We start from the raw sequence: 19721 nt of genomic DNA, 5'->3' as shown, positions 1-19721 counted from the left end.
TAAATGGATAAGTTTTTCGCTGTTGTCACTTAAATTGTCTAATGCGGCCATAGGTAGAAATCTTAGTCTAAGTTTGTCATAACATGGACAGTTTAACATAAAATGTTTTTCATCTTCGACCTCTTGCTTTTCACACAGTACACATATTCGGTCTGGTAGCGCTTCGTTACGGAACCTTCCGGTCTCAATGCGTATAGGAAGAATTCCACATCTTAATTGGGAAAGAGCCGATCGTTCTTGTTTAGACAGATTTGATGTAATATACTGTTCTAGTTCGTAATTTTCTTTGAAGGTCACAAATGTTCGTAGTTTCGATGATAAAGCAGATTTGTATTTCCATTCACTTTCAGTATAACATAAAAGTTTTTCTTTGGCTTCTTGTATGTCCACTATTTGTTTTGTTTCATAGAGGTTACTTACAATGTAAACCAAGTTTATTAAAGATGTCCATAACTTGTGTGCACCATAATCCATTATTCTTATACTCCCACTCGAAAACTTTTTTCGTGAGTCTCTCGTCGTCCATAAGAATGAGACGGTTCCATAGGCGTACTATATGCACTATATGTTACCATACATCACATGTACATGTATGGCCTGCAAAAATTGGTAAAAACTATATCACATAGGAAAATATAATAGACCCATATTACAACTCATCAAGAGGCTGACCAAAGATGCAGGTTTTTTTTTATACAATAATAGATGAGAAAAATGTGGAAATATTTGCAGACGTGCAGACAATATGTGTAGTTCATTCTGATTGGAGCAAAAAGAATGGAGAAATCGTTCCCAATCGGCAATGTTCGGGTGAATCCGATATCGATAAAGGTACGGAATTGGCCGAGTTGTGACGAATGAAATTGTGCTATCAAGTAAATCAGGCTAGAATAATACTATTTCTTTTAAATGTTGAAAAAGACTTCCTTTTGTCAAATGTTTACTTAAGTCATTACACAGCACACCTTCCACATAGGTAAACAAAATGATTCTGTTTATTTTTGAGAGCGAGGCATGTCATGAGAATTCCAAATAACCAATTTTCTCTACTCTTCGCACAAAAATCAATTGAATACAAATCCAAACAAATCACTAACAAACACACATTCTTCAAATATTTGTTATTTTTATTTTGTCGAATTAATACGAAAACAATTCGTGAATATATATTAGTCAATATTTGTTGACTTAAAGGAGAAAAATGACAAAATGTCAAATATAAAAAGATACTTTACCACAACACATGTACCATTGTGCGGTATTCTCAGATTAACATTCTTATTCGTCATAAGTGAACAGTGCTAGGTTGTTAAGCGCGTTGATCTAAACATATATCTTGGGTATTTCAAAGCACCATTATCTTTTTATTCGGGGTTTCTATAGAATATTTTGGAAACTTGAGGTTACATTGTAACTTAAAGCTTGTTCACAGGTTAGAAAATGGGAAACATTTGATTGATTAACATCCAGTGATGTTTATTTTCTTATATGTAATGAAATGTTATGTGATTTTTTTTTCTAAAGTACTGGACAGGATAAAACCTTATATTACACATGCCAAGTATTTCTTTATTTGAAACAAAGATAAATTATGCACATTTTTTTGAAAAGTGCAAATGTAACAAAGACTAATGGGGGGGGGGGGGGATGTTCAGTTCAGTACTTCGTCGTTATTAATAACATAGCATTAAACTGAGGGTATGGTTGCATTTCATGATTATGGAGCTATCATTTGATTGTTATGGGGGCTAGGATGAAATTTGTAAAAACAAAAATGGTAGGACATGAGTTCTTCTTTTTTTAAAAGGCAGGATGAAAATCTTTGGCAAAAAAGGCAGGATAACAATTTATGTAAAAATAAAAGTCAGAATAAACGAATAAAGAAGGGAGTACCGAATAGAGTAGAAAAAGGCAAAACAGAGATTTTATAGTTTGAATTAAGGTGAAATTTCATCCCGATGCTTGTTACCAGAGAAAGGATAAAAGTGGGCGCAGAGGGCAACGGGGAAAGGGGTGGTGGCAAATTAGAAGGTATCAATCGGCAATACTCGAACAATTGCAAACTGGAATGTCACAGGTTGTCACAGGTAAAAGGTATCAGTAATGAAGACTTAACTATAGAAATCTTCAACCTGACACATTGGAAAGGTAGAAGCGGGCGTCCAGGTGCACCAAGAGGAGAGACAAATTCATTATGCTGTGGGTAATTAATTGTGTCAGTCACAACTACCATGAAGACTTTTTTCAATGATGCAATAATGCTGTTTTCGCTCTTGTTAACACTTAAAACATTTTGTTTCTAAGCAATTTGCCCACCTTGAATGTGAACACAATAAAATGAATAAGAATCATGCAACATATTGTTTTGATACATAAAATCTGTATTGTCTTGAAGCTGTAGAATTACCTGCTGAACTGTAGCTCTTATGGTCATTATTATATTATATACAATGGCCTGCAAATTGTAAATACCGTAAGGACCATGAGGGTTCCGCAGCTAACAAAGAATAACATTAATTATTCAAATTACTACACAAAACATAAAAAGGTAAATAAAATGATCACTTGGAAAAAAACAGTTTTCTTTTGTTTTAGACATGAAAAAGTGATTCAAATAGTAAAGCTGGGTTTTTCGTTAGAAAAATTAGAAAGTTGAATAATTTCGAATTAATTTCGACGTCATAGGTTTGAGACCATTTTTACGAATATTTCCGTTTAATATTGTGTGTTGAGTCAATGAAGAAATCACATCATCATGATATTTCCCGTTTCTCACACATTTCTACCAATGATATGACATAAATGATACACATTGCATTTTAATTGGGTTTTTTTCGTGATTCGAGAGTTTAAAATTATTTCCAATTTGGCTCTTAAATCAATATTATAAATTGACATGATGAAATATGCATATTCAAGTCTTTACCATGTTTAATTGTGTTATCAATTTACACATATTACTCACTATTTTTATTCTTAAATGACATCCGTTAATTTTATTAAGACAAAACACCTATAATAGTTTATAACATGTACATATCAATATAGAAAAACCACAAAATATGTACAAATCTGTACATCGAAAACGAGTTCATGGACCCCCATTTTTTAAACCGACATTTTGTTTCATTTTGCAGGGATATTATGTGGATCAAATTTTATAAAATTGTAAATATTGCAATTGTTTTAATTTTGATAAATGTACAGCAAAAAATTACTGTTTTTCTCTCAATTCATGACCATTTGATAAATATGAGTTATTTCTGAACAAAAAAGGCATAAATTTTTAGAATACTTCTAAAATACAGAAATTACAAATTATTTAACAAAAAACAATTTGTGTTTATCTTTTAAAACAAAAAAGTTAGGTCTTTCTTTCTAAAAGGAAAATACGGCCACAAATACGAATTTTGAGACTATGGAGAACAAGATGGGCCGTACAGTGCACTCTGTATGTCACAACAGACCGTTCGTTGGTCTATGGAGAACAAGATGGGCCGTACAGTGCACTCTGTAGGTCACAACAGACCGTTCGTTGGACGATGGAGAACAAGATAGGCTATACAGTGCACTCTGTAGGTCACAACAGACCGTTCGTTGGACTATGGAGAACATGATGGGCCGTTCATTGTACTCTGTATGTCACAACAGACCGTTCGTTTGACAATGGAGAACAAGATGGACCATACAGTGCACTCTGTATGTCTATGGAGAACAAGATGGGTCGTACAGTGCACTCGGTATGTCACAACAGACCGTTCGTTGGTCTTTGGAGAACAAGATGGGCCGTACAGTGCACTCTGTAGGTCACATCAGACCGTTCGTTGGACGATGGAGAACAAGATAGGCTATACAGTGCACTCTGTAGGTCACAACATATCGTTCATTGGACTATGGAGAACAAAATTGGCCGTACAGTGCACTCTGTAGGTCACAACAGACCGTTCGGGCACAATGTTAGACACATTGGATCGGTCGGTGAACTATACACATTGGATCGGTCGGTGCACTATGCAAGACACATTGGATCAGTCGGTGCACTATAAAAGACACATTGGATCAGTCGGTGCACTATGAAAGACACATTGGATCCGTCGGTGCACTATATAAGTTATCTCATTAACAAATTCCTCTTATTTTTATAATAATAGAATGTTCGGTTCATTATATGGGATTTACTAGACCGCTTGGGGCACTATGTATGATTCAATATAGGTTTGGGACACTATTTGTGACACAATAGACCGTTTGGGACACCATGTAGTACACACCTTACCGTCCGATGTACTATTTAGACCACAATAAATCGTTCGTGGTAATATGTAGGACACAGTAAGTTGCTCAATAGCTTATGTAAGCACAACACATGTCCATGGCATGGTCAAATCAATTCACAATGTTGACTTGCTGCCAAATCAAGTCATGAAACAAATAAACATTCAAAACAAACCGCATTGATAGATCGATTTGAGTTTAAAAACAATAGCGAGAACACTTAGTGAAATCGTTTAAACCTTTTCTATATAATAGCAATATTTAGTATCGTTTACCTTATCAAAATACTATTGTTATTAAAATCACGTATTCTCAGTCTAAGCTTATTGTAAATAAAAATTATTAAAGATTAAAGTTAACCCGACGGCAATCATGAAATTCCTACCATATAATTAATATATGCTCAATGCAGCTTATGAATGTGTCGAAAAGATATCGAAAAAGATGAGTCCGGGGACGTGTTATTTTCAAATCAAACGTTTTTCTTTGGTGACTTTATTTTTACTCAATTGTAAGTATAGGGTTTGTTTATAATCACTGTTAAGGGTTTGACTAACGATCGTATTATATGCTGTATTCAAATAGCCTCCGGGTATCAAAAATAAAGAGAATACTTCGTTATATGATTAAACTTTCTTCTTATAATATGAATCTTTAAATTTTGTTAACATTATCAAAATACTATTGTTTAAAATGTAAAGTATATAAAAGCGTTATGTTTATTTTAATACTAAAGATTAAAGTTTACAACCGACGGAATACCTGAAATTCCTATTGCTACCATATATATAACCAATGCATTTTTAATAGACCACTTTCGAGTTCATTCGTCACCGGCAAACACTCGTCAATTATACGCGCCTTTATGACGTCATTTACCAGATAGAGGGGGTCGCCTGTATCCCTGCACTATTTACGTTCATCAAGCGTCTTAGTGATCGTCATTGTGCAGGATAAACTAGAAATAATGGTTGTTCTGTAGGTACATTATGACAATTCCCTAATAACAGCAATGCTGATTGTCAATTTTGAGAATTCAATTTGCCGAATAATTCGTACAATATAGAATTATAGTTTTCTAACCACTCGCTCAACATTGGAATGGAAGTGACGACGCCCCTAAACGCACAAATGACGTTCACTAAAACCAGAGTTTTTGACGGAAATGCACCGAACTCGAAAGTTGTCTATTGGATGTCCCGAAAAGATATCGAAAAAGATAAATCCGGGGATGTGTTATTATTATATCAAACGTTTTTCTTTAGCGACTTTATTTTTACTCAATTGTAAGTATATATATATATTATTATATTATAGATTTGTTTAAATAGTCTGTGTTTTGCTGAACTTCGTATGTGAACCTTTTTTTTCCGTTGAATAGCGGTCTGATTGCCATACACTAAACTATTCCGTGTCATCTTTCTTTTACAACACATAGTGTAATCGTGTCTTTACAACACATCGTGTAATCGTATTTTAACAACACATTGTGTTATCGTGCTATTATAGCACATGCCGTGTTATCTTGTTTTTATTTTTAATAGACTTTTATATTTACATCCAAACTGAATTGTAGTTTAAGGGTCGATGTGAAAAGGGATTTGGTAAAAACCGTCTTAGAATTTAGTTGGAGTCGTATTTCAACTCAATAGTTTAATATGAGCTTGATTTTACAAAATGGCAAGACAACAAAATACAACATTCCGTGCTAAAACAATCGCATTCAACATATAAATTCAACTGATGTCCATCGAAATTCCCTCCTTAATTCAGCACTTTTTTCCAATTGGTCGTTTCATAATCTAATGCATCCTGGGTAATATTTTCAAAAGCGTACATCAAAGCGTTTTGATTGGTTTAAAACGTTATAAACAATGGAAATTCAACCAATGACGTAACGTTATTTTCACTTTGGGGTACGAACAATGAAATTACCCATGATGCTTTAGATTCTGGAACGGCCAATTGGGTCAAATGTTATATATACTTTACTTGAATATGATTGTTTGAAACGTAGTTCAGTAGATATCGAACCGGAATCATAGTGGTGCTCCTGGATGATATGTGTACATAGTACAATTATCTATATTTCATTAGCATTCTTTCTCTTTTCCCCGCCACACGTAAAGGTAGCAGTTTACACAGTAAGAAAAACAAAATACTTGACACTTATAATTTTTAACCACCCATTTACTCTTCCTTTCTACCAATGCCTCAAAAGTCAAAAGTCTTAACAATTTGGTCCAAAGGAATTTTTCAATCAATTAGAAAGTAAAATCACAAAAATACTGAACTCAGAGGAAAATCAATTCGGAAAGTCCATAATCACATGGCAAAATCAAATTACAAAACGCATCAAATACGAATGGACAAGAACTGTAATATTCCTGACTTGGTACAGGCATTTTCAAATGTAGAAAATGGTGGATTGAACCTGTGATAGAGTGATACCTTTCCCGAATCCATTTCTGCTCGTTTTTCCATAAAATTGAATTGAAAAGATCGAAAGTCAAATCTTTGTTTAAAAGCACAATAATTTCTGGACCTATGGGCGGAACGATATAAAAACAGACTATCAAACAGAAACATGGCATAAAAAACTTTTCATTTAAACCCACTTGGAAGGCTATATTATACATTCACTATCTAAAAATCAATTCTTTTGCACCAAAACTTTTATATTTAAAAAAATCACCATGGTCAAAATGCAAAATTAAACTCAGGTAGTCACATACAAATATATTTTGAGCAGTAAAATTGAATTTTAGAAACGATTTCGTCCTGGTGAAGGACCTCAACTACTTTTGACGGCTGATGTTATGACATTTTTAGTTTTATATTTTGTTTTCTGTTCCGTCTTTATAAATGAATTCATTGACATTGTGATTGTGTTACATGGACTTAAATTCAGATCTTGTTTATGTGATTAAGATGATGTTTAATATGTTCCTCAATCTTTTGATCATATAAAAAAGAAGATACAGTATGATTGCCAACGAGACCAAACATGACACAGAAATTTACAGCTATGGGTCACCGGACGACCTGCAACAATGAACAAAGCCCATACCGCATAGTCAGCTATTAAAGTCCCAGAAATGGCAATATAAAACAATTTAAACGAGAACATCAGCGGCCTAATTTATGTACAAAAAATGAACGAAAAACAAAAAAGCAACACATAAACAAATGACAACCACTGAATTATAGGCTCCTGACTTGGGCCAGGCACAAACATAGAGAATGTGGTGGGGTTAAACACGTAAGCAGGATCCCAACCATCCCCTCACCTGTGACAGTAGTGTACCAGTACAACATAAGAACGAACTATAAAAATCAGTTGAAAAAGGCTTAACTCATCAGATGGATAAAAATACAAATACTACTAGAACATTTCTGATTTAGATGAAATACTTAGTCGTTTTAGTGATGCAGGGTTGAAGCTTGGACCGAAAGGGTATTCTTTTGTGCCACAATAATGCGGTATTTTTTTAAGTCATCTGATTTCGAAAGATGAAATATTGCCATCTGCAGACTGCGTTTAGGCAGCACATGAGTACCCTGAACCTCGAAATATAAAAGAACTTAGTATACTTATTGGATATTTTCCGGAAAATTGTTGTACCAAAAGGAGGGCAAAAGATACCATAGCAACATTCAAACTCATAGAACGAAAATAAGCTAACAACGCCATGACTAAAATAGAAAAAAAGACAAACAAACAAATGAAATTAGTAGTGTACATAACACAACATAGAAATCTAAATACTCAGAAACACCAAAAACTAGAAGTGCATGATCTGAGGTTGTTTACCGAGTCAGGAAATTAAGACACGATGCGGGTAATCTTATTGATGATTTAAATAAACTTAACTTCTCTGACTATATCATTCTACGTTTAAAATAGTCCTTGTCTTCTCTTTTCGTATAGGTTTTTTCTTACCATATAGGTAAACTAATTGCTCATTCAAATTAACCTATTACTCTTACTATACTGTTGTATGTTTCAGATGTTCCAACAACCTATGCTTACTCGTATACTCTAGAAAATAACTTAAGGACATTATTATATACAACCAACAGTTACCAAGTGTTAAGTCGACCAGACACATCAGTAGAAGTAGGGTTGACCTTCACCCCGACAGCTCTATTCTTTAGTTTTCTATGTTGTGTCATGTGTGCTGTTGTTTTTCTGTTTGTCTTTTTCATTTTTAGCCATGGCGTTGTCAGTTTGTTTTAGATTTATGAGTTTGACTGTCCCTTTGGTATCTTTCGTCCCTCCTCTAAACTTTCTGGTAAGTGTTCGGATTGACCTTCACCCCCGACAGCTCTTGATTCTCTGGTACGAATTAGGATTGACCTTCAGCCCGACAGCTCTCAACTGTCTGGTAAGTATAAGAAATGACCATCATCCCGGCAGCTCTCAATTCTCTGGTAAGCATTTATTTTCTATATTTACAAAAAAGATACAACTATTCCTTAGGGTCTGAAGGTTGTCCTTGATGTCAGTATACATTTGTTTATGTCCTTTCCAACGATGTGTTTTTGTAAACGTTGAGAATACAGTTTAAAAAGTAAAATAACAAAAAATATCAACGGAAAATCCAAAACAGAAAATCTTTTATCAAATGGCAAAATCAAAAAAAATAAAAACATCAAACGAATGGTTAAAAAAATGTTATATTCCTAGCAAAACGAACAACACAATAAACCCAGGATCAGCTCACGTGCACCGGAAAGAGATGCTGCTCCTGCTCAAGAAAACTGTTAAATAACTCTCTGATTTTTATTACTTTTCAGAGCATTAAAGATCAAACAATGTCGATGACTGGATATTTTCAATTGGTAAGTTGTCATAAATTTGGATGGAGAGTTGTCTCATTGGTACTCATACCACATCTTCCGATATCTAATAAATACTTGGAATATATAATATATAAATATTTGGAAAATTGTCTTAAATACTTCATACTTTGTTTTAAAAACTTGGTGCTTTACATTGAATACGTGGTATGTTGTTTTAAATGATTGATAAGTTGTTTTAAATGCTAGGTAAATTGTCTTAAATGCTAGGTAAATTGTCTTAAATGGTAAATAAGCTGTTTGAAATACTTGATAACACTTGGTATGTTGTTTTAAATACTTTACAAGTTGTTTTAAATTCTTGGTAAGTTATCTATTTAAACACCTTGTACATTACAATTCCAAGAAAAAGTCTGTAAGGTGTAACATGCTAGTTGCTCTTGTGTGTATTTGTGGAAACTATACATACCGTGATACCTTGAGAAGCAAAATACAAACATACAAGTGACGTCGCACCCATTTCATACTAAAATGTTTATTTACTCAAATTAATTTATTTTTCATTTTTAAACTATGATTGTGTTCATTGTGATGACAGATATAATCCTTTCACATTGAATTTTTTTATTACAGCATTGGAACGATACAAGATTAGCATGGGATACTGATCCAACCTACAGTTCAATAGATAATATCTTTAGTACGTCTGACTACACATGGAGACCAACATTATTTATAGCGAACTCGTGAGTAAATAAAGTACATCTTCACTGAGTACTTTTAATTTTACATGGCGGGTCCGTGTAACAATTATCAGTTCAATGTTTTTTTAAAAGTTTCAAATTCTGATCAAAGTTCAGGCGCGGATCCAGAGGGGGGGGGGGGGTTACGGGGGTTGGAAACCCCCCTTTTTTTGTCCGATCAATGCATTTGAATGGGAGCATATAGCTGGAACCCCCCCTTTACTCTGGGTTGGGAACCATCCCTTTTTAAAATGGCTGGATCCGCCCCTGAAGTTATAAAATATCAAAATTTAAATATTTAAAATGTTTGTCATTATAGAATTTTCCCCAAGTAATTAAAATTTTAAAATTCTAAAGATCGTTTTTAATACATTATATCTATATGTAGCTCCTTTAAGGGTCGGTTCCCCTTAATCCACCTCTGTTTTTAAATAATGACTAAAGGGAAACGGGATATTTTTGTATCAGGGGATAGTTCCATCTTTATTATTTGCGCGAGTTGAAGTCATCGTACACAATCAACTTGGAGCAAGTATACAGCTACGTCTAGTAAGAATGGGCGTGTAAAGAGAGGGTCACCCCCTTCTGCACGACGGAGGTGCTAAAAAAAACCCAGAGCAATTTGTAAAATGCTGATTTAAGTGAAGCATTTACCTACGGAACGCTGAAAACTGAATAATTGAAAGTCCAGTTAATATATGAACCAAAACTATCGAGAGCCAAAAGGAAAGTTAAACATAGAATTATCAAAATCCATGAAAGGGCTACTTTGCCCGAGGGAATTGAAATAGGAGTTTTACATGATTCATTAACAATTAATACAATAGGTAGGTACTGTAAGAGTACATTTAGGATGAAGATCTGCAAATTAAGATCACATTGGAAAATGAGGATATATTGGATAAGGACAGCAGATAATAATTTAAACAAAACTTTGGCATAAGATAGGGAGTTGGCCAATCCTAGTCAATTAAGATTGGAATATTGTGGATCCATGCTTGGTGTTTCTGAACTCTTAACCTAAGTGTTGACTGGCTATATTGATAACAAAAGACAAAAGACGACCAAATTATATACTGGCCACTTAGCCACTTAGGGCCACATTGTTTTATGTTTATATTGTGATGTTTTCAACAAAAGGGTCTTGGTTTTTTTTATGCCCTATTTATGGGCATTATGTTTTCTGGTCTGTGCGTCCGGCCGTTCGTTCGTTCGTTCGTTCGTTCGTCTCTCTGTTCGTTCGTTCGTCCCTCTGTCCCGGATCAGGTTTTTGGTCGAAGTAGTTTTTTTTATGAAGTTGAAGTTTAACTAACTTGGAACTTAGTACACATGTTACCTATGGTATGATCTTTCTAATTTTAATGCCAAATTAAAGTTTTATCATATTTTCACGGTTAATTGATCATAGAAAATGATAGTGCGGTTGGGACATCTGTGTACTTGGGACACTTTTTTGTTTTACATAAATTATCCCGTTAGTTTTCTCGTTTGAATAGTTTTACATTGTCATTTTTTTTTTTTTTATAGCTGCCTATACGGTAAAAGCGTTGCTCATTGTTAAAGGCCGTACGGTTGACCTATAGTTGTTAAATTTGTGTCATTTTGGTCTCTTGTAGAGTTGTCCCATTGACATTCATACCACATCTTCTTTTTATAATTTATAAGATTGGTGATGTTTTCTAAGCAAACTTAAGTATCTGTAAAAAGTGGTTGAGTTAACTTTTGATCTGATATCTCTTTAGAGTTGGAGACCTCTATAGATTATCGTTAATCATCCCAACGAGATTGATTTTCTTGTTTGAGGCGGTATGGCAAAGGCGAGAAAAGCAATCGAGTTCAAATGACCAATGATAATCTGTTTATCTCTATTTTACCTATGTCGACGGTGTCAATTACATTTCAATTTTATTAGCAACGCCACGTGCCTCTTTAGTTTCTAGCGATACTTTTCCATATCAAGCGAGTAGCATGATATAAAAAACTATCACAAAATAAAAGATCATAGGAAAAATGCACAAAATAGCGATAATAGTATTCAATTGGTGATATTTTTTCAGCAAAATATCTGTAAAAAGTGGTCGAGTTAACTTTTGATCTATATTTCTTTAGAGTTATCTCCCTGCAGTGTTATATACCTTCTTAACTCTTTGTTTTATATCTCTTTACAGAGTTGGAGACCTTAGTATTATAGACGATGATGTGAATATGATGAGAATTGTGATGGCAGGCCAGGTTAATTGGGTGCAGATGAAGTTGATAACAACACATTGTGATAGTGACATTACGTATTACCCGTTTGATGCACAGAAATGTTCAATTATACTATCTAGTTGGTCTTATTCGAATAGCGAAGTCACTATAGTATTTAACACCAACCCAGTTATAATGAATTTCTTCAGTGAGAACGGGGAATGGGTGTACGCAGGCTACGAAACTTCCGTCTACGCTGAGTATAGAGATCGAATTCCTTTCGATATGGCTAAGCTGGAATTCAAATTTGTTCGTCGACCTGGTTTTATGGTTATGAACATTATTTTACCAGTGATTGGGATAGCCATTCTGACTAGTTTTGTTTTCAAGGTAGCAGTTGATTCCGGGGAAAAGATTGGATATTGTCTGACTGTGATGTTGGCGTACGCCGTTTACCTCACTTTAGTTGCGGATAATATGCCGACAACGTCGGTACATGTATCTGTTCTCAGTAAGTTGATTGAATTTAGCTCTCATAAGACGGTATGGTATTTCTTTTTTATCTATGTTTTAAAAAAAGCTCTTAATTAGATAGAAGTTTCTTTTTGAATTTGTATAAAACTGCCTCCGAGTGTGGAACTTTCTTGTTGCTGGCCTTGGGCTTTTTCTGCTCCTTGGTCAGGTTGTTGTCACTTTTACACATTCCATATTATCGTTCTCTATTTTGTTGAAATTCACATTTACGGGTATAATTCGGTTTATCGAGAGAAATTATCGTGAAAGAATACCTAACGGTGGTCTAGTATTGCGATTGGATCGTGAAAGCTCTGGTACCTGATCATGAATTCAATCTTAATTAATCAAGCGGATACATTTACAAAAAAATAAAACTGTCTGTCAAAATGATTCCACATTATGATCAATATGTAAGAAAATCCAGGTTTCAAAGTACTTCGTTTTTTTAAAACAATACATAGACAGGTTGCTCCTAGACATGACTTCAAATCGTTACATTAAAAATGTAAACAAACATGATTTTTTTCATAATTCGACTGACTAAACTACTTTTCTCCAAAAAAGATGATTTCATTTGAATGAATCAAATGGTTCTCAAAAATATATTTAGTGTCAGCATAATCAAAAACTCTGTAAAACAGAAATATTTAAATAAAATTGATAATCCGGACCTTGAAAGATCATGTACCACTTTTTGAAGATCGTGAAATGGATCGTGAAAGATCTGATGCTACGAAGACGTTCAAATCATTCTTTAATTAAATGATAAAGTTATATTTGTTACTGGTATAGAAATCAAAGTGATGGATATCACTCATGGAAAGATTAGAAGAGTAGTTGAAATAATTTCATATTATGATATGGTGGGGGAAAATGAACATTAACAGCAGGTCTTTAGAAGGAAACATGCTTTTCCAGTATGAGGATAAAATGAGCTCAAATTAAATAATATGAGTCTCTTAATCTGCACAATTTTATTTAAACTGTAGTTTATATCTTATCCAAATAATGTTGCCTGTTCTGAACATGTTTTAAAAAACCCAAAAATTGCAAATCAAAAATTCTTCTAGTAAATGTTATCAACTATCCTTGTAAAACATAAAATCTAGACCAACAGCTAAGAACTTTAAAGTGTCAACAAAAATAATTTAAAAATGTCGGTTTGGGGCATTTTGTAAGTTGAAAAAGAGGTTCTATGATATTGCAGATTAAAAGTTGTAGAGTGCATTTTGATAAATTTTTTAAAGTATTTTTCAGCACAGGGCATTGAAAATGTACCTTTTCAACGTAAACAAATTAAAAAACTTATTTTATTGAAATATGGATTTTTCTTGATTGCAAAAACATATATTAACTACTAATAAAAATTCAAATGACTAAAATAGAGATAATGATTGATGGGGAGTAAACTAATAAACAATGGTTTGTTATAATTAAAAGTTTTTAAATTTTAAAACTGTTTCAAGCCAATACCTGATAAAAAAGTGAACTAATCTAAATAGTTGATTAATTACAGATAATTATTGGAAAGTTATCAAGTAAATTATAGGCCGTACTTGAATACCTTTTATATATTCATATTTATATTCATATAGATCAAAAGTAATAGGCAATCAATAAATTTATCATCCTTATATATATCACACATCTAATATATACATTTGTGTATTCAATTATGAGGTCAAATATTTGTATATTAAGATCTAGATGTATATTACAGGGTTCTGTGTAATGGCCCCTGTATAATTATGTAAGACTGAGGTTGATATGTAATGTGGTCAATTTGATTGACAGTTTAGGAGGTTGGGCATTGTAATTAAAGGTCTACCTTGTCTCTAATTGTTTAGTGATAATGACAGTTGTCAATCATACTAGTATTGTATCAATACCCAATTACCTAATCAAAATGTTTTTTAAAAAAGCCTGCACATCCACACACCTTAATGACACACAGTCTTGAATTAACTGCTCCAATAATATACCCATTTTTTCAGATTATATGTGTATTATGTGCACATACATGAGAACCATAGGGAACTATATTTCAGTATGAATACATTTACTAACAGTAGCTAACCTGTCCTGTTGTTAGGGAGACCGGTGTCTTAGTAAAAATTTAGAACAAGTTCTAATCTTTCCAAGAACTAGATTTGCATGACTAACTCGTGTTTCTTTTGTTGATGATATCAGTGCAGATTCAGTAAAAGTTGTAACGATTGAGAATAGAGCTTAATCAGTTTAGTAACAGTCCAATTGGACATTCCAATTGCATTATACGTTGAAAGAAAGGTTCCCCACTAAGTTTGGTACAATGAAGTAAAGCTATTATGAAAATACTAAACAAACAATGAATTTTAAAATTATAAATTACGTTATCTTTGTACCTTTTTAGTTTGTGTCGGAGCAGCCACGAAATAACAACAGTATCATATTATGTATGCACAACCGAAACTCAACTTAACTGAAAGTAACAACCCTTACCAAAAAATGCTTGCACATGCATGTATTTCAAAGGCGGAGGAATTTAAAGATACATATATACCTTTTTTCGACAAATTACGCCCGTAGGGATCCTTCTATTTGGGAAATCAACTTATCTAGACACGTTTTAACTTTCGAGGTAAAGGGTTTAATTTAGACCCCAAAAAAATTGAAAGCTTAAATGTTTTGTTATTGTTTGATATAAAAAAGAAGATGTGGTATGATTGCCATTGAGGCAACTATCCACAAAAGACCAAAAGTCTGGTTACGCATTGAAATGATTAAAATAATGCCTTGCCTGATCTTTCACGATCAAGTTTGAAGAAAAATCAACAAAAATTTAGGTTTTCATAAGGGAGCTACCATTTGATTCTTATGGGGAAGGTGGGGGCGGGGGCGGAGCTAGGATGAAAAATTTTGTCCTGCATTTTTTTTTAGTTGTAATCTCTGTCCTGCCTTTTTATTTTTCACTCTATTCGGTCCTGCCTTTTTTTTTATTAGTTTATCCTGACTTTTTTACCTAATTGTCATCCTGCCTTTTTTTTTGCAAAGTGTCTCATCCTGCCTTTTTTTTTTACTCAAAACTCCTGTCCTGCCTATTTTTTGTCAAATTTCATCCTGCCCCCCCCCCCCCCCCCCCCTAAAAATCAAATGGTAGCTCTCTAAACAGATGAACGGTTTACTACATACTATCGGACATACCAAAGATTTAAAGTATAAAATGATATATTGAAATTTGACCATTAATGGTACAAAAAGTTTGTTTTGTAATGAATCCCATAGACATGTATTGCGCCTTTTGTATTTTCTCATAAAGTACTGTATATTTTCTTTATCTTATTGCACAGTAATGTGGAGAAAGTTGAAGAATTTTGACAGACATATTTGTTTTTCGGATTTGTTCAACGTTTTGAAAATTCAGCGTTTTTTCCCGCAAATTTTGAGATAGAATTAACATTTGATTACATTCACGATCCGGTACCAGATCTTTCACGATATTAAACGAAATGCTTGACCACCGTTAAATATTCTTTAACGATCAATTCTCACGATATACCCGTGACGTTACCAAGTTAATGAATCTTTGAGATGGTCCCTCTCGGTTATCAACTGTATTATATTGTATTGATTGTTCTTTGTTGACTTCGACAATAGAAGGACACTGGATTTTTACACTACAATAGTTGCAAACCTCAGACAATATTGCTCTAGCGTACATCAGTTTAGGTGTGCAGAATCTGTCAAGAAAGTGTCATTTATTACAACATAGACTTAAAGATGTTAGTGTTTATTTTCAGGTCTTTACAATTTACTGGTGCTGATAGCAGGAATTCTCTCTATTCCAATTACTCTGTTTATACTTAAATGTCACCACGAGTCTTCACAAGACCCTGTACCAAAATGGCTTTTGTCTACAACTTCTGGTTTTCAAAAGTTCCTAAACTGCTGGAGACGAAATGATAAAAAATCAACAAAGGTAAATTTCCTGAAATCGAAAACTGTAAGCAACGTCGATCTAATGGAGAATGCGGCGTGCAAAATAAAATCAGATGATAACCCGGATCTGACATGGAGCGAAATAAGCAGAATTTGGGATGAATTCTTTTTCATCGTCTATATGATTTTTGTAATTGTCATCACAACAATTATGATGGTCACTTTGCTTGCTGGATATATTATATATGGACAAGATGACAGTTGATCAGAATGAATCCAGATGTCTCTTCGTCATAACAAACAATTAAGGCTTTTCGTTACTTTGTTTCAAAATAATAAACTTTTTACGGTGGTACCTAACACTGTGACTAAAATTAATTTTGTTCATTTGATTTTCATTAAATGTTGAGAAAAATATTCACTTTGACCCTTTGACAGAAATATAAAATTTTCAAAACATTTTAACCAACCATTTTGACAGAAAAGTTATTGTTGATTATATAACAGTATGAGAAACATTAATTTTGATCATTGGGAAGCTTAATATTACCTTAACAATACAACGTGATTAAAACGTTTTGCTAATTTTACAGAGTTATATCCCTGTAGTGTTAGGTACCACCTTAAAACACTATTACAAATCAATAGCTTATAAATGAAGGAAATAAAACCATTGAACAGGAAATGTTGTTCTCTAGATTTTTCATACATTTAACATATACAGCCTTAAAAACAAGGAGTTTATAAAAGTTTCAAAAGTGACTTTTTAAACTTTATGTTATAAAATTATGAAAAGAATAGAAGGGGTTAGAGGTTAAAATTCTCTATGACACTACATAGATTAGAAGATTCTTAAATTCTAAAACAAGACGACGAGCATTCTTAAGCAGAAGTCTGTGAGAATTCTTTAAAAAAGCAGAAATTCGTACATTATGTCAGTTGTTTTGTCAGAAATTATAAATCTTGACAACAAGAATTAGTTGAAATATTTTCTTCCTATCTACAACTAAATAAAATAGAGATGTGGATATGATTTCCAATAAGACAACCACATACCTGGCCTGTATGTATAAAACTACTTTTTAAAATTAAGACTTGTTCCGAACGGACGGACTAGCTTTTATACATGTTTTAATACGATGAATTAGTACTATGATTGGATTTCTTAACTTTAGTGGTTGTATGCATACCGGTCCAGATACGAAATAACGTAGATGTTAGCCCACCATTTTTTTTTCTAAAAATGTCCCGAACCAAGTCAGGAAAATGGCCATAGTTACATTATAGTTCGTTTCTGTGGTTACATTTCAATGTTATGTTTCTGTTGTGTCGTTGTTCTCCTCTTATATTTGATGCGTTTCCCTCAGTTTTAGTTTGCAACCCGGATTTTTTTTTCTTTTCTCAATCGATTTATGAACTTAGAATAGTGGTAAACTACTGTTGCCTTTTTTGCCACTATAGTAAGTAAGTAAGTAAGTAATTATTTATTATAGTGACATGTGTATCAGAACATACATTTATACAATTATATACATAGCAATTTGATATTTACACCCGGCCCATTGGACCTATATGTCACTTTAGCAATATAATATCGTATCCGAAAACGTAAAAGTTTACAAAATAAAAATACAGAATTAGACGTAAAGTTTTTTTTTTCTATGAATGAAAGCTGAATTTACAAATTTTGCAGTTTGAATTTGATAGTATTTCAATAAATGGATAAGTTTTTCGCTGTTGTCACTAAAATTGTCTAATACGGCCATAGGTAGAAACCTTTGTCTAAGTTTGTCATAACATGGACAGTTTAACATAAAATGTTTTTCATCTTCGACCTTTTGCTTTTCACACAGTACACATATTCGGTCTGGTAGCGCTTCGTTACGGAACCTTCCTGTCTCAATGCGTATAGGAAGAATCCCACATCTTAATTGGGAAAGAGCCGATCGTTCTTGTTTAGACAGATTTGATGTAATTTTCTTTGAAGGTCACAAATGTTCGTAGTTTCGGTGATAAAGCAGATTTGTATTTCCATTCACTTTCAGTATAACATAAAAGTTTTTCTTTGGCTTCTTGTATGTCCACTATTTGTTTTGTTTCATAGAGGTTACTTAAACCAAGTTTATTAAAGATGTCCATAACTTGTGTGCACCATAATCCATTATTCTTATACTCCCACTCGAAAACTTTTTTCTTGAGTCTCTCGTCGTCCATAAGAATGAGACGGTTCCATAGCCGTACTATATGCACTATATGTTACCATACATCACATGTACATGTATGGCCTGCAAAAATTGGTAAAAACAATATCACATAGGAAAATATAATAGACCCATATTACAACTCATCAAGAGGCTGACCAAAGATGCAGGGTTTTTTTATACAATAATAGATGAGAAAAATGTGGAAATATTTGCAGACGTGCAGACAATATGTGTAGTTCATTCTGATTGGTGCAAAAAGAATGGAGAAATCATTCCCAATCGGCAATGTTCGGGTGAATCCGATATCGATAAAGGTACGGAATTGGCCGATTTGTGACGAATGAAATTGTGCTATCAAGTAAATCAGGCTAGAATAATACTATTTCTTTTAAATGTTGAAAAAGACTTCCTGTTTGTCAAATGTTTGTTACGTAAGTCATTACACGGCACACCTTCCACATAGGTAAACAAAATGATTTTGTTTAATTTTGAGAGCGAGGCATGTCATGAGAATTCCAAATAACCAGTTTTCTCTACATATTGTTTTGATACATAAAATCTTTATTGTCTTGAAGCTGTAGAATTACCTGCTGAACTGTAGCTCTTATGGTCATTATTATATTATATACAATGGCCCGCAAATTGTAAATACCGTAAGGACCATGAGGGTTCCGCAGCTAACAAAGAATAACATTAATTATTCAAATTACTACACAAAACATAAAAAGGTAAATAAAATGATCACTTTGAAAAAAACAGTTTTCTTTTGTTTTAGACATAAAAGTGATTCAAATAGTAAAGCTGGGTTTTTCGTTAGAAAATTAGAAAGTTGAATAATTTCGAATTAATTTCGACGTCATAGGTTTGAGACCATTTTTACGAATATTTCCGTTTAATATTGTGTGTTGAGTCAATGAAGAAATCACATCATCATGATATTTCCCGTTTCTCACACATTTCTACCAATGATATGACATAACAGATACACATTGCATTTTTATTGGGTTTTTTTCGCGATTCGAGAGTTTAAAATTATTTCCAATTTGGCTCTTAAATCAATATTATAAATTGA

The 19721-nt window shown here is 33.3% G+C and overlaps 1 protein-coding gene across 1 annotated transcript; it reads left to right on the top strand.

The window, feature by feature from the left end:
* Nucleotides 1-9077: 9077 nt before the first annotated feature.
* LOC139502851 (acetylcholine receptor subunit alpha-like) lies at nucleotides 9078-17118 on the top strand. Its single transcript, XM_071292479.1, has 4 exons — nucleotides 9078-9120; nucleotides 9712-9824; nucleotides 11990-12522; nucleotides 16307-17118. The coding sequence occupies exons 1-4, from the start codon at nucleotides 9094-9096 to the stop codon at nucleotides 16708-16710; spliced, it is 1077 nt and encodes a 358-aa protein (XP_071148580.1). The 5' UTR covers nucleotides 9078-9093; the 3' UTR covers nucleotides 16711-17118.
* The last annotated feature ends 2603 nt before the right edge of the window (nucleotides 17119-19721 follow it).

This window comes from Mytilus edulis, chromosome 14 (assembly GCF_963676685.1).
Source record: "Mytilus edulis chromosome 14, xbMytEdul2.2, whole genome shotgun sequence".
NCBI classification, from domain to species: domain Eukaryota; kingdom Metazoa; phylum Mollusca; class Bivalvia; order Mytilida; family Mytilidae; genus Mytilus; species Mytilus edulis.
Note: the sequence above shows the minus strand (reverse complement) of the source record. Positions and strands in the feature narration are given on the sequence as shown.

What these genes read in the sequence shown, in the direction of transcription:
- LOC139502851 (XM_071292479.1), top strand. Translation starts at nt 9,094, where the DNA reads ATGTCGATGACTGGATATTTTCAATTG. An exon ending in TGACTGGATATTTTCAATTG is followed by an intron (nt 9,121 to 9,711) that starts GTAAGTTGTCAT and finishes TTTTTATTACAG; the next exon opens with CATTGGAACGATACAAGATT. An exon ending in ACATTATTTATAGCGAACTC is followed by an intron (nt 9,825 to 11,989) that starts GTGAGTAAATAA and finishes ATCTCTTTACAG; the next exon opens with AGTTGGAGACCTTAGTATTA.